Source organism: Neopelma chrysocephalum, unplaced genomic scaffold (genome assembly GCF_003984885.1).
Source record: "Neopelma chrysocephalum unplaced genomic scaffold, ASM398488v2 Primary Assembly neopelma1_376, whole genome shotgun sequence".
NCBI lineage: Eukaryota > Metazoa > Chordata > Aves > Passeriformes > Pipridae > Neopelma > Neopelma chrysocephalum.
The window spans coordinates 27,429-39,362 of NW_020898040.1; the positions used below are offsets into that span (position 1 = coordinate 27,429).

The 11,934-nt window shown below is 66.1% G+C and overlaps 3 protein-coding genes across 10 annotated transcripts in view; 1 reads left to right on the forward strand and 2 right to left on the reverse strand.

The window, feature by feature from the left end:
• The window catches only part of AP1B1 (adaptor related protein complex 1 subunit beta 1), a 24,592-nt gene extending 24,188 nt beyond the window's left edge, over window positions 1–404 (reverse strand). For 6 of the 7 annotated variants that reach the window (XM_027706403.1, XM_027706402.1, XM_027706401.1 and 3 more), the window contains exon 1: window positions 340–404. The gene's annotated coding sequence lies outside the window, so the exon portion shown is untranslated. The remainder of the gene's footprint in view (window positions 1–339) is intronic. The other variant, XM_027706398.1, reaches the window with a different exon arrangement.
• Window positions 405–2,973: 2,569 nt separating this feature from the next.
• NEFH (neurofilament heavy) lies at window positions 2,974–8,158 on the forward strand. Of its 2 annotated transcripts, XM_027706406.1 has the most exons (5): window positions 2,974–3,785; window positions 5,151–5,350; window positions 5,983–6,107; window positions 6,418–6,758; window positions 6,801–8,158. In XM_027706406.1, exons 1-5 carry the CDS (start codon window positions 2,993–2,995, stop codon window positions 7,652–7,654), a joined length of 2,313 nt encoding a protein of 770 aa, XP_027562207.1. In that variant the 5' UTR covers window positions 2,974–2,992; the 3' UTR covers window positions 7,655–8,158. The 2 variants fall into 2 exon arrangements, with proteins under 2 accessions (XP_027562207.1, XP_027562206.1); XM_027706405.1 differs by having other exon boundaries at window positions 6,418–8,158.
• A 775-nt stretch (window positions 8,159–8,933) lies between these two features.
• The window catches only part of THOC5 (THO complex 5), a 15,331-nt gene continuing 12,330 nt past the window's right edge, over window positions 8,934–11,934 (reverse strand). The window contains 5 exon segments of the mRNA XM_027706407.1: window positions 8,934–9,142; window positions 9,283–9,473; window positions 9,644–9,759; window positions 10,290–10,377; window positions 10,757–10,860. Of these exon segments, the coding sequence (XP_027562208.1) occupies window positions 9,079–9,142; window positions 9,283–9,473; window positions 9,644–9,759; window positions 10,290–10,377; window positions 10,757–10,860 (563 nt within the window). The 3' untranslated portion in view covers window positions 8,934–9,078.

An 11,934-nucleotide genomic window follows, 5' to 3' on the forward strand; every position in this document is an offset into this window, starting at 1 on the left:
AGGAGAGGACACATCCCGGGGCAGGGGTCACAGCCCGGTCCCGGGCAGAGGGGGGCCGGGCCGGGGGTCAGAGCGGGGCCACAGCCTGTGCCGGGACAGGGCATGGGGACAGGGGACAGCCCGGCCTCGGGGGGCGGAGCGGGGCCACAGCCCGGTCCGGGAGGGGCCCGAGCGCAGGGCACGGCCCGAGTCCCGGCGGGGGCGGGGGGACCCGGCCCGCGGAGCGCACGGGAGGGGCGGGGGAGCGGCCCGAGCGGGGACGGCCGCGAGTCCCGGCCCGGTCCTTCCGGTCCCTGTCCCTGTTCCGATCCCATTCCCATTCCCGATCCCATCCCGTACCTGCCGCCGCCTCCCGCGGGCACCGGAACCGAGGATCGGGGAGCGCTTCCGGGGCGGGGGCGGGGACACGGCGGGGGCGGGGACAGGGGCGGGGCCACGGCGGGAGGGGCGGGGCCGGGAACGGGAGCGGGGGAACACGGGATGGGGAGAGGGATGGGAGAGAGAGGGAGGGGGACACGGGAAGAGGACATGGCATGGGAACAGGGATGGGTAAAGGGATGGGGAGAGGGGATGGGAGAGGGGATGGGAGAGAGGGGGTGGGGAACACGGGAAGAGGACATGGGATGGGGAGGGGACAGACGGTGGGGACAGGGAATGAGGAGAGAGTATAAGGGACACGGGATGGGGATATGGGCAGGGACACGGGATGGGATGGGGGGAGAGGGGATGGGGATACAGGATGGGGACACGGGTAAGGGAGAGGGAATGGGGGACACGGGATAGGGACATGGGTTAGAGATACGGGATAGGGAGAGGGATGGGGACACGGGATGGGATGGGATGGAATGGAATGGGATGGAATGGGATGGGATGGGATGGGGGGAGAAGGGAGGGGAACACGAGATGAGGATATGGGATAGGGAGAGGGATGAGGACATGGGATAAGAACAGGGAATGGGGAGAGGGGATGGGAACAGGGATGAGGACAGGGGATGGGGACTTAGATGTCCAGCCCCACAGTCCCCGTGTCCCCAACACCCCCAGGCTCTGTCCCTGTGTCCCCACACTCCCACAGTTTGTCCATGTGTCCCCACACCCCCAGGGTCTGTCCCCTGCTCATCCTCCCCCCCCCTCCCGGCACATCCCACAGGCAGCTCCGGCTGCTCCTGGATCCACTTCCATGGCATTTTTGGGATGAGGGGTGTGGTGGGACCTGCTGCTGCTGCGGGACAGCGGGGGCACCACGGGATCCTCCGGGGATCCATGGACTGGCTGCTGATTGGCTGGGATTTACACACCAGGGAGTTGATTGGCTGTGATCTGTGCACCTGTGTGTTGATTGGCTGGCATCTATGGCTGTGTGTGTTGATTGGCTGTGATCACCTGTTTTCTGATTGGCTGGGATCTGTGTACCTGCCTGCTCATTGGCTGGGATCTCTGCCCCTGGCTGCTGATTGGCTGGGCTCCATGTACCCCGCTGCTGACTGGCTGGCTGCCATGTACTCGACCGTTCATTGGCTGAACTGTTGGGACCTGCCCACAGGTGTGTGCTGATTGGCTGGACTGCAGCTGTGCTGATTGGCTGGGTGGTCTGTGAGCACTGATTGGCTGCTGGGCCGGATGAGCTGACTGGGCAGGCCGTCCGTGAGCGCTGATTGGCCGGGCGGTTCCCGAACACTGATTGGCTGGGCAGTCCATGGTGGGCGGGGCTGGTCGTGGCTGCCCATGATTGACAGGCAGGTCAGTTCGTGCTCAGGACACCAGGGCAGGTTTTTGGGGGGCTCGGAGGGGGCTCCTCCCCAACCCCTTCCCACCCGTGAGGGCAGACCTGGTTCTCTCCCCCCCGTGCCTGGAGCCCCCCCGGCACTCACAGGGGAGTCCCCTCTCCCCTTGGGACAGAGGGTACCAGGTGACCCTCCTGGCAGCCCAGAACCCCCCCTGCACCCCCCCCGGTCCCAATAAGTGTCTGACCCCCGGGGATGGTCTGGGTGCTGAGCCCCCCAAGGGTCCCTGCCCTGGCATCCCACCCATGGCACGGGGGTGTCTGTGCCCCCCGGGGGTCCCCCTTCTCTCCTTCCCGGAGGGCAGGACCCTGCTCTGCCCTGGGTGGTTCTGGCTCCCTTCCCAGAGCTCCCACTCCCTATTCCTGGGGGTCCCACTCTCTTCTCGGGGGTCCTGCTCTCTGCCCAGGGGGTTCATGCTCCCTTTGGAGGGCTCCCCATCCCCTTTCCATGGGGTCCTCACTCTGTCCTCGGGGGTCTCCCCTCCCTTTCTGAGGGTCCCTTCAGGGACCACCCAGTTCCCACGGGGTCCTTACTCTGTCCTTGGAGGTCCCTGCTCCCTTCCCAGGACTGCCATTCTCTATTCCTGGGAGTCCTGCTCCCTGCCAGGGGAATGTGTGCTCCCTTCAGGAGCATCCCCCTGCCTCCTCGGGGGTCTCAGTCTCTATTCCAGGGGGTCCCACTGTGCCCAGGGGATCCGTGCTCTCTTCGGGAGCTCTCCACTCCCTTCCCGGGGCTCCCAGTCTTCATTCCCAGGGGTCCTGCTCCCTGCCTGGGGGATCCATGCTCCCATCAGGAGCATCCCATGCCCTTCACGGGGCTCCCATCCTTTATTCCCTGGGGTCTTGCAGGAAGCGAGCAGGAAGCTTGGGGGATTCACGCTCCCTTCAGGAGCATTTCCCCTCCCTTCCCGGGGGTCCCACTCTCTGTTCCCGGGGTCCTGCTGTGCCCCGGGGGTCCCAATTCTCTTGCCGGGGGGGTCCCCACTCCCAGCCCGTGCGAGCCCCTCTCCCACCGCATCCTCCCGCTCCCCCCGGGGTGTGGCCGCGGGGTGTCCCCGCACCCCCGGGGCTGCGGCGGCGGCGCGGGGCGGTGCCGGTGGCGGTGCCGGTGCCCTCCCCCGCTGCCGGTGGCGGGGGCGGAGCGGCCTCCCCGAGCCCTATAAAGCGGGGCGTCCGCGGCGGTGCCGCAGCGAGGGCGGGGGGGTCACCATGAGCCTGATGCTGGAGACGCTGCTGGGCCCCCCGGGGGGGCTCCGCAAGGAGCCGGGCCGCGCTCCCCGGGGCTCCGTCGCCTCCAGCGGCTTCCACTCGTGGCCGGCGCCGGTGCCGGTGCGGGCGCGGGGCGCGGGGGGCGGCGGCGGCAGCGCGGCCGCGTCCTCCACCGAGAGCCTGGACTCGCTGAACGGCGAACCGCGGGCGCGCAACGAGAAGGAGCTGCTGCAGGTGCTGAACGACCGCTTCGCCGGCTACATCGAGCGGGTGCGGGCGCTGGAGCAGCAGAACCGGGCGCTGGCGGCCGAGGCGGCGGCGCTGCGGCAGCAGCAGGCGGGGCGCTCGGCCATGGGCGAGCTGTACGCGAGGGAGCTGCGGGACATGCGGGGCACCGTCCTGCGCCTGGGAGCCGAGAAGGGGCAGCTGCGGCTGGAGCGGGCCCGCCTGGCCGAGGACGTGGCGGCGCTGCGGGGGCGGCTGGAGGACGAGGCCCGGCAGCGCGGGGAGCTGGAGGCGGCGGCGCGGGGTCTGGCGCAGCGCTCGGCGCAGGAGGAGCGGGCGCGGGCGCCGCTGGAGGAGCGGGCGCGGGCGCTGCGGGAGGAGGCGGAGATGCTGCGGAGGCAGCACCGCGCCGAGGTGGGAGCGCTGCTGCGGGGGGCGCGCCCGGAGCCCCCCGCCGAGCCCCCCGCCGCGCTGCGCCCCGGGGTGACGGCCGCGCTGCGGGACCTGCGCGCTCAGCTGGAGGGCACGGCCGCCCGCAGCACCCTGCAGGCGGAGGAGTGGTTCCGCGGTGAGTGTGCGGGGAGGGACCCCGCTCCCCCCCCCCCCGGGACGCCCCTCCCCGGGAGGGGGTCAGAGGAAGGGCGTGCCCGGGGGTGCAGGGACCTCCCCTCTCATCCCCGTGTGCTGCGCTCCGGGAGGGGGTGAGGGTGACCGTGCGGGGACCCTCCCATTTCAACTGTGCTCCAGGAGGGTTTTAGGGTGTCCCCACGCCGGGGGAGGGAAAAGGGACCCCCCATTTAAATTGTGCCTTGGGAGGGCGTTAGGGGACCCCCACTCCAGGGAAGACCCCCCCATATATACTGTGCTCCAGGAGGGTGTTGGGGGACCCCCCTCCAGGGAGGTGCAGAGACCCTCTCCATTTATCCTGTGCTCCGGGAGGGCGTTAAGGTGCCTCCACCCCTTATGGCGGGGCAGGGACTCCCCCAGTGAAACTGTGCTTTGGGAGGGTATTATGGGACCCCCACTCCGGGGGGAGGGCAGAAATCCCCCCTATATCCAGTGCTCTGGGGGGGCGTTAGGGTACCTCCACCCCTGCCCCCAGCCCCCCTGTGCCTGTGGGTGCTGTGCCCCCCACTCCCGCCCCGCAGTCCCTTTCAGGAGGGTACCAGGATCAGGGCACCCCGCAAGTTTTTGGGGTGCCCCCCCCGATGCTGCAGGGTGTCCTGCTGGTCCCTGTCGGCTGGGGCGAGGCCAGGGGGGTTTGCAGGGGGGGGGGGGGGGGGGGGGGCGGTACCGCATCCCTAATGCGGGGCGGGGGGAGGGCAGGGAGTGGCCCTTCTGGGGGGAGCTCAGCACCCCGAGCCTCAGCACCTCCGAGCCTCAGCGCCCAGGGGCGAGGGGCGGGTCCAGCACCGCGGACAGCGGCGGTTCAGCACCGCGGGCAGCGGCAGCGCGGACCCGGGGGAGCGGGTCCCGCGGGGCGGGGGCTGCCCCGGGAGCCGCAGGATCTGTGTCCCACCCTTCCTGTCCCCTTTTCCTGTCTCCCCCCTCCTCTCCATCCCTCGGGGTGTCCGCAGGGCGTTGCGGCAAACCACCCCCCCCCCCGCCTGCGGGGTGCGGTGATGCGGTGGGTCGGGGGGGCTGTGGCACAGCCCGAGGGTCTGCACCGGGTGACGCCCAGGATGGCGAAAACACGCACCCAGGCGATCGTGCCCGTCCTCCTCCACCCCCCCCGCACGAGGGAGGTGCCCTCCTTCGGGAGGGTCCTCCTTTACCTGCCAGGGCCGGGGCTGGGAAGGCAGCGAGCCCGGGGAGCCTGGGCCGGCTCTGCAGAGGACACCACGTGGGGATGTGCGGAATGGGGGGTTCTGAGGTTCCCCGAGAACTGCAGCCTCCTTCCCTGCCCCCCTCCATGCCCCCTTTCCCGTCGCAGTGAGGCTGGACAAGCTGTCCGAGGTGGCCAAGGTGAACACGGACGCCATGAGAGTGGCCCAGGAGGAGATCACCGAGTACCGCCGGCAGCTCCAGGCCAAGACCACCGAGCTGGAGGCCCTCAAAGGGACCCAGGAGTCACTGGAGAGGCAGAGGCAGGACTCAGAGGAGCGGCATCACGCTGATGTCCTGTCCTACCAGGTAACCTGGCACGGGGAGGGACCCTCCAGCTGCCAGGACAGAGCAGCGCTGGTGTTCTGGCTTCAGAGACGGCCAGGAGCTCTGGCAAATGCTCAGGGCTGTGTCTGGGCCTTCCCCAGCCCCCAGGGATCAGGTTCCCAGAGCCTGAGGGGGTGTCCAGGCTGTCGTGTCCCTCGTGCACACAACGTTGGTCATAAATGCCACGGAATTGTGTCCAAGGTTCAGGCCACGTCCCGTGTCCCAGCCCTGGGAAGCGAGGGCTGCACTGGGTGGTGGCTTTGGACTGAAACACTGTCCCCAGCGTGATGCCCCGTCCCCATCTGCCTCAGGCTGGGATTTCGTGGTCACTGAACTTGCCCAAGTGGTAGAAACATTCCCACAGCTCGTCCTTGCTGGAGGGACTGCTGGGAGGAGGCTGGGGTCCCCCTGCCGGGTCCCCCAAGGGAACAGAACACCCTGGATGTGTCCCCTTCCCTGTGTGTCTGTGGGAGGAGGTGGCTGCAGACCCCTCTGTGAGGGCCCCTTGGTGCTGGAGACCAGGGGACAGTTTGGGGGTGCTCTGTGTCCCCCTGCTCCTGGGGACTGTCCCCCCACAGCCCATCTCACCCCCCCGTTGCTCTGTCTGCCCCCAGGAAACCATCCAGCAGCTGGACAGCGAGCTGAGGAACACCAAGTGGGAGATGGCAGCTCAGCTCCGGGAATACCAGGATCTGCTCAACGTCAAAATGGCCCTGGACATCGAGATTGCTGCCTACAGGTACGGGGGGGGCAGGGTGAGGGGGGGTCTCAGCCAGGGCTACTCAAGGTCCCCCCCTTCACACCCGGGCTCTTCTTGGTGAGGAGGAGACCATCTGTCCCCTCAGACTGACATCCAGCTGTGTGATCCAGCCCTGGAGTGTGGAGGGAAGGGTGAGGGAACCTGCCCAGCCCAGGGTGTAGGAGCAGGAGGGTGATCCAGGACGGGGCAAGGAGGGAGATGGAGCTGCAGGACAGGGCTGGCAGCTCCCGGTCACGGGAGGGGAGGAGAAGCCATCACTGACTGCCCTACTCTGGTCTCTTCCTGGCAGAAAGCTCTTGGAAGGGGAGGAATATCGGCTCGAGACTGGCATTGGGATGCTCTCCTACCCCGAGGTGGTCCCCAAGGCTCCCAGCATCACCACCAACATCAAGGTGAAGAGCGAGGAGAAGATCAAGGTGGTGGAAAAGTCAGAGAAGGAGACGGTGATTGTGGAGGAGCAGACGGAGGAAATCCAGGTGACCGAGGAGGTCACGGAGGAGGAGGAGGCTGAGAAAGAGGCTGAAGAGGAGAAAGCTGAAGAGGAAGAAGAAGAAGAGGAGCAAGCTGAAGAGGGTGAAGAAGAGGCTAAGTCTCCTGCAAAAGAGGAGGCCAAGTCCCCAGAGAAACCTGAGTCCCCCTCAAAGGAGGAGGCCAAGTCCCCTGAAAAGCCCCCAACCCCCTCCAAGGAGGGGGCCAAGACCCCGGCTGTGAAGTCCCCAGAAAAACCTGCAACCCCCTCCAAGGAGGAGGCCAAGAGCCCAGCTGTGAAGTCACCAGAGAAGGTCAAATCTCCCGGGAAGGAGGAGGCCAAGTCTCCACAGAAGGAGGAGGCCCCGGCCAAGGAGCCAACCCCTGCTCCGAAGGAGCCGAAAGCCCCCGCCAAGGAGGAGCAGCCCAAGGAACAGCCCAAGGCTCCCTCCAAGGAGGAGGGAAAGAAGGAGGAAGCTCCCAAGAAGGACGTCCCAGCCAAGGCAGAGGAGAAACCCAAAGAGAAGGTGGCTGCAGTGCCAGAGCCTCCAGCCCCACAGGTGAAGGAGACCCCCAAGCCAGGCCCCAAACCCGCTGAAGAAGGAAAAGCCGAGAAGGAAACTCCACCAAAACCTCAGCAGGAGGTCGGCAAAGCGGCCGCCAAGGAGGCTGAGAAGCCAAAGGCTGAGGAGAAGGTGGAGGAGCCAAAGAAGAAAGTAGAGGAGCCAAAGAAGGAGAAGGCGGAGGAGCCAAAGAAAGTGGAGGAACCCAAGAAGGAGAAGGTGGAGGAGCCCAAGAAGAAGGTGGAGGAGCCCAAAAAGGCGGAGGAACCCAAGAAAAAGGTGGAGGAACCCAAGAAGGAGAAGGTGGAGGAGCCCAAGAAGGCGGAGGAGCCCAGGAAGGAGAAGGCAGAGGAACCCAAGAAAGCGGAGGAGCCCAAAGCCCAAGCAAAACCCAAAGATGAGCCCAAAGCCAGCAAGGACCCCCCCAAGGCCGAGGCCCCCTCCGGCAAGGAGGGCATGGCCCCAGAGCCGGCTCCCAGCACAGGGAAGAAGTGAGAGGAGAGTCCTGGGTGCCAACGGGCACTGCGGGCACGGGGGCTGCTCTGCCCCCCCCGAGGGCCGGGCCCGGGGTGGGACCCCCAGGCTGGGCTTCCCCTTAGCAATAGGCCCTGTGAGAGCCGCAGGGTGGGCGACGCTTCCCTCGCAGAACGTGATCCCCACATTTAACACTTGAATTATAACCCAGGAGAAGGGGGGAGACCCCCCGGGGACACCCCCAGGGACACCCCTTCTCCTCTAAGTGCATTTATTCAATGTATGTGCAACGGATGGACGAGTGCAATGCAGAGCTGTAGCTGCTTGGGGGGGGCTGGCGGGGTCTGGGGGGAAGGACTGTCCCCTGGAGCAGCGGTGGGAGAGGCTGGGAGCTGCAGGAATGCTCCCAGGCACGGGCTGGGAGCTGCAGGAATTGCTCACAGACACACACACGGGTGCACCAGGAACCTCAGCCCACTGATCTTTGCTTACTGTGCAATAACCAAATAAAAGTGCTTACGGAGACATCTTGGCTCTGCGGGTCTGTCCTGGGGGAGGGAGGGAAAGGAGCAGGAATGGGGGTGGGATCCGTCTTTCCAGAGGGAAAACACACCCTCCAGTGCAGGCACGAAGGACTCCCCATGTCCTGGGGATGGAAACAGGGCCAGCCCCCCCACGCTTTCCAAAGGATTTCAGTGTGTTTTGTCCCTTCTCTTTTTAAAGCCTGGCTCCCGAGGGACTGGGAAAGCCTGGATTAACCCCAGGGCTGCAGCACTGCACCGAGGGCAGGGGCTGTGGGGCAGCAGCAGAGGGGTTGTCAGCCCTCCTGGGGGGTAAATCTCTCTGTGGAGAGGGGGGCAGGAGCCCCCGGGAGCGGGGCTGGAGCCCTGGCTGTGCCAGCCTGGATGTGGGACAGGACCCACCCGGGGCGAGGAGGGGGCACAGCCCAACTCCTGGTGCCAACCAGGGTGAGCTGGGGGGCTGGGATGGCCCGACCCTCCTCCTGCCTCTCCCAGGAGCCCGCCCTGCTCCCCTCCAAGCCCCCCCCAGCTGCAGGGATGGTGCCGGGTGGGCTGGAGCCAGCACTGGCAAGGACAGGCTGGGGCTGCAGTGCGGGCTCCGCACAAGGGCTATTTTTAGCCATCTCAGTTCCAGCCACCTCAGCTCCCCGAGGTGGGGAGGGAGGGCAGGAGACAGGCAGCATCCCAGGAAAAGCTGTCAGAGCCCGGGGATGGGACACAGGCCTTGCTGGAGCCCCCCCCAGTCCCTCCCTGTCAGCCCTCCACACACACGGGACACACACACGCTTCTCCTTCGGTTCAGTTTATTCCCTTTGGCTACAAAACCAACCCCAAAATCTTGGAAAAGGAGCTGAAATGGTGGGATGGGGACACTCCTCCTGCAGAAGGGAAGAGGCCCATCCCAGAGAGATGCCCGGGGAGGGCTCAGCGATGGCTGAAGAACCCCTGGGGGTAGTTGAACTTGAAGGGCTTCAGGCGCAGGGGACCCCTGGAAGGGGAGAAGAGGGATCAGGAACCACCCTGGCACCCACTCCCGGGGCAGTCCCACACAGGACAGGCTGCAGGGCTGGCACCAGGGCACAGCAGTGCCACCAGGGTCCCTCCAGCACCCTCCCCCGGGGCTCTCACCTGACCAGGCGCAGACACATCTTCTCCTGGGGGAATTCCTTGGGCCCCTCCACGCTGGGATCGTGGGGCTCTGTCTCCAGGTACACGTCCAGCACCATGCACAGGCGCTGCAGCTGGTTGGTGAGCAGCTGGTAGCCCGGTTTGGGCCCCCACAGCTCCTTGTAGTGCACGTTGACCTCGCTCTCCATGGCCTGGGAAGCAGGGATGAGCTTGGCACGGGCCTGGATCTCTGCTCCGCGCTCCCAGACCCCGCTGCTGCACCCCAGTGCCCACCCAGCAGCTCAGCCCAACACCTGCCCTGTTCTGGGCACAGAACCGCTGGGGACACCCCAAAACAGGGCCCCTCTGCCCCCCCCCTTACCCGAATGTTGTCGTCGTTGCTGCTGTTCCGCTCCCCCTTCCAGTTCAGGCACAGGCTGAAGACGGGCGGGAGGGTGGAATACCCGGGATTCAGGACCACGGCGGCCTGGAGCTTGGCTGGGCAGGGAACAGGGGTCACCACCAGGAAGGGGAAGGGGGAGGAACCCAAGGAGAAGGTGGAGGAGCCCAAAAAGGTGGAAGAGCCCCAGAAACAGAAGGTGGAGGAGCCCAAGGAGGAGAAAAAAGGTGGAGGAACCCAAGGAGGAGAAGGTGAAGGAACCCAAGAGGGAGAAGGTGAAGGAGCCCAAGAAACAGAGGGAAGAGGAGCCCAAAAAGGTGGAGGAGCCCAAGGAGAAGGAACTCAAGGAGAAGGAGCCCAAGAGGGAGAAGGTGAAGGAGCCTAAGAAGGTGGAGGAACCCAAAGCTCAAGCAAACCCCAAAGATGAGCCCAAAGCCAGTCAGGACCCCCTCAGGGCCAAGGTCCCCTCCGAAGAGGGCACAGCCCCGGAGCTGCCCCGGGGCAGAGGGGAGTGCAGAGCCCCAGGGCCTCCAACCAGGGGCATTTCCCACACAGACCCCCAGCAGCCACCCTGGGGGTGTGTCTGGCTTGGGAAGTGGGAATTCCCAGGGGCAGGAAAGGCTCTCACCCGTTCCTCTCTCTATCAGGGCCATGTAGTAGAGGTGAGTGTCCTCAGCCAGGCCGGCCTCGATCACGTCCTTGGTGTAGGGCAGCTCCTGGGGGCAGCCAAGGAGCAATGAGCTGGGGCCAGGTGGGAGCTGGGAGGGGCTGGAAAGGGGTTGGGAGGGGCTGGAAAGGGACTGAGAGGTGGTGGAAGGGGCTGGAAAGGGGTTGGGAGGGTGTGGAAGGGGCTGGAAGTGGCTAGAAAGGGGCTGGGAGGGAGTGGGAGGGGCTGGAAAGGGGCTGGAAGTGGTTGGAAAGGGGCTGGGAGGGACTGGGAGGGGCTGGAAAGAGGCTGGAAAGGGGCTGGGAGGGGTTCGAAAGGGGCTGGGAGGGGCCAGGAGGGGCTGGAAAGGGGCGGGACAGGGCTGAAAGGGGCTGGGAGGGGTTAGGAGAGGGGGGAGGGGGGGATCCAGCCCCACGTGTGGCACCTACAGCGTAGTCCTCGAAGGGAATGGCCGCCCACTTGACCAGGCGGGACACGACCTTGGTGGGGAAGAGCTGCTGGCACTCGCTGGACACCGGCACCACCCCGTGCTCTGGGGACAAGGACAGGGCCAGCTGAGCAGGGCAGGGCTGGGCACAGGCTCTGCCACCCTCCTGGCACTGTCCTGGCACTGTCCTGGCACTGCCCTGCCGGGGGGAAGCCCCAAACCAGGACCTGGGATGTCCTTACCCTGCACACCCCACCCGGGGCTCAGCAGGAGCAGCCGAGGCCTGGGCTGGGGTCCCACTGGATCCCATGATCCCAGTGGATCCCTGGGCTGTGATGTCACTGCATTCTTGGGTTGTGATCCCACTGGATCCCTGGGCCATGATCCCCCTGGATTCCTGGACTGTGATCCCATTGCATTCTTGGTTTGTGATCCCACTGGATCCCTGAGCTGTGATCCCCCTGGATCCCTGGGCCACGATCCCCTGGATCCTGCGATCCCCTTGGATCCCCAGGATCCTGCGATCCCCTTGGATCCCCAGGACATGATCCCCCTGGATCCTGTGATCCCCTTGGATCCCCAGGACATGATCCCCCTGGATCCTGCGATCCCCTTGGATCCCCAGGCTGTGATCCCACTGCATTCTTGGGTTGTGATCCCACTGGATCCCCGAGCCGTGACCCCCCCCTGGATCCCGTGATCCCCTTGCATCCCTGGGCTGTGATCCCACTGGATCTCTGGCTGTGATCCCCCTGGATCCTGGGGCTGCACAACCCCTGACATGTGTCATGTGCAGTTCCCCTCCCACCACAGCCCCAATCCCTTCCCAGCGCTGGGATGGCCATTCCCAAGGGGGTGCTGGGCACTGGGAGGGGCACAGCCTCCCCTTGCCCCCCAGCCCAGGGCAGCTCCCTCCTTCCTGCTGCCCTCCCGGACACAGGGAACGACTGGGAATGCTAAAGGTGACACCAGGCAGCTCTGCCCTGCATGAGGACCCTGCCACTGAACCCCTGTCCCCAGGGATGGGTTGGAATGCCAGCAGGTCCCTGCCACTGCACCTCTGTCCCTAAGGATGGATGGGGAGCCTGGCAGGCCCCTGCCACTGGATCTCTGTCCTCAGGGATGGGTGTGGAGCCCAGCAGGACCCTGCCACTGCACCCTTGTCCCCAGGGATGGGTG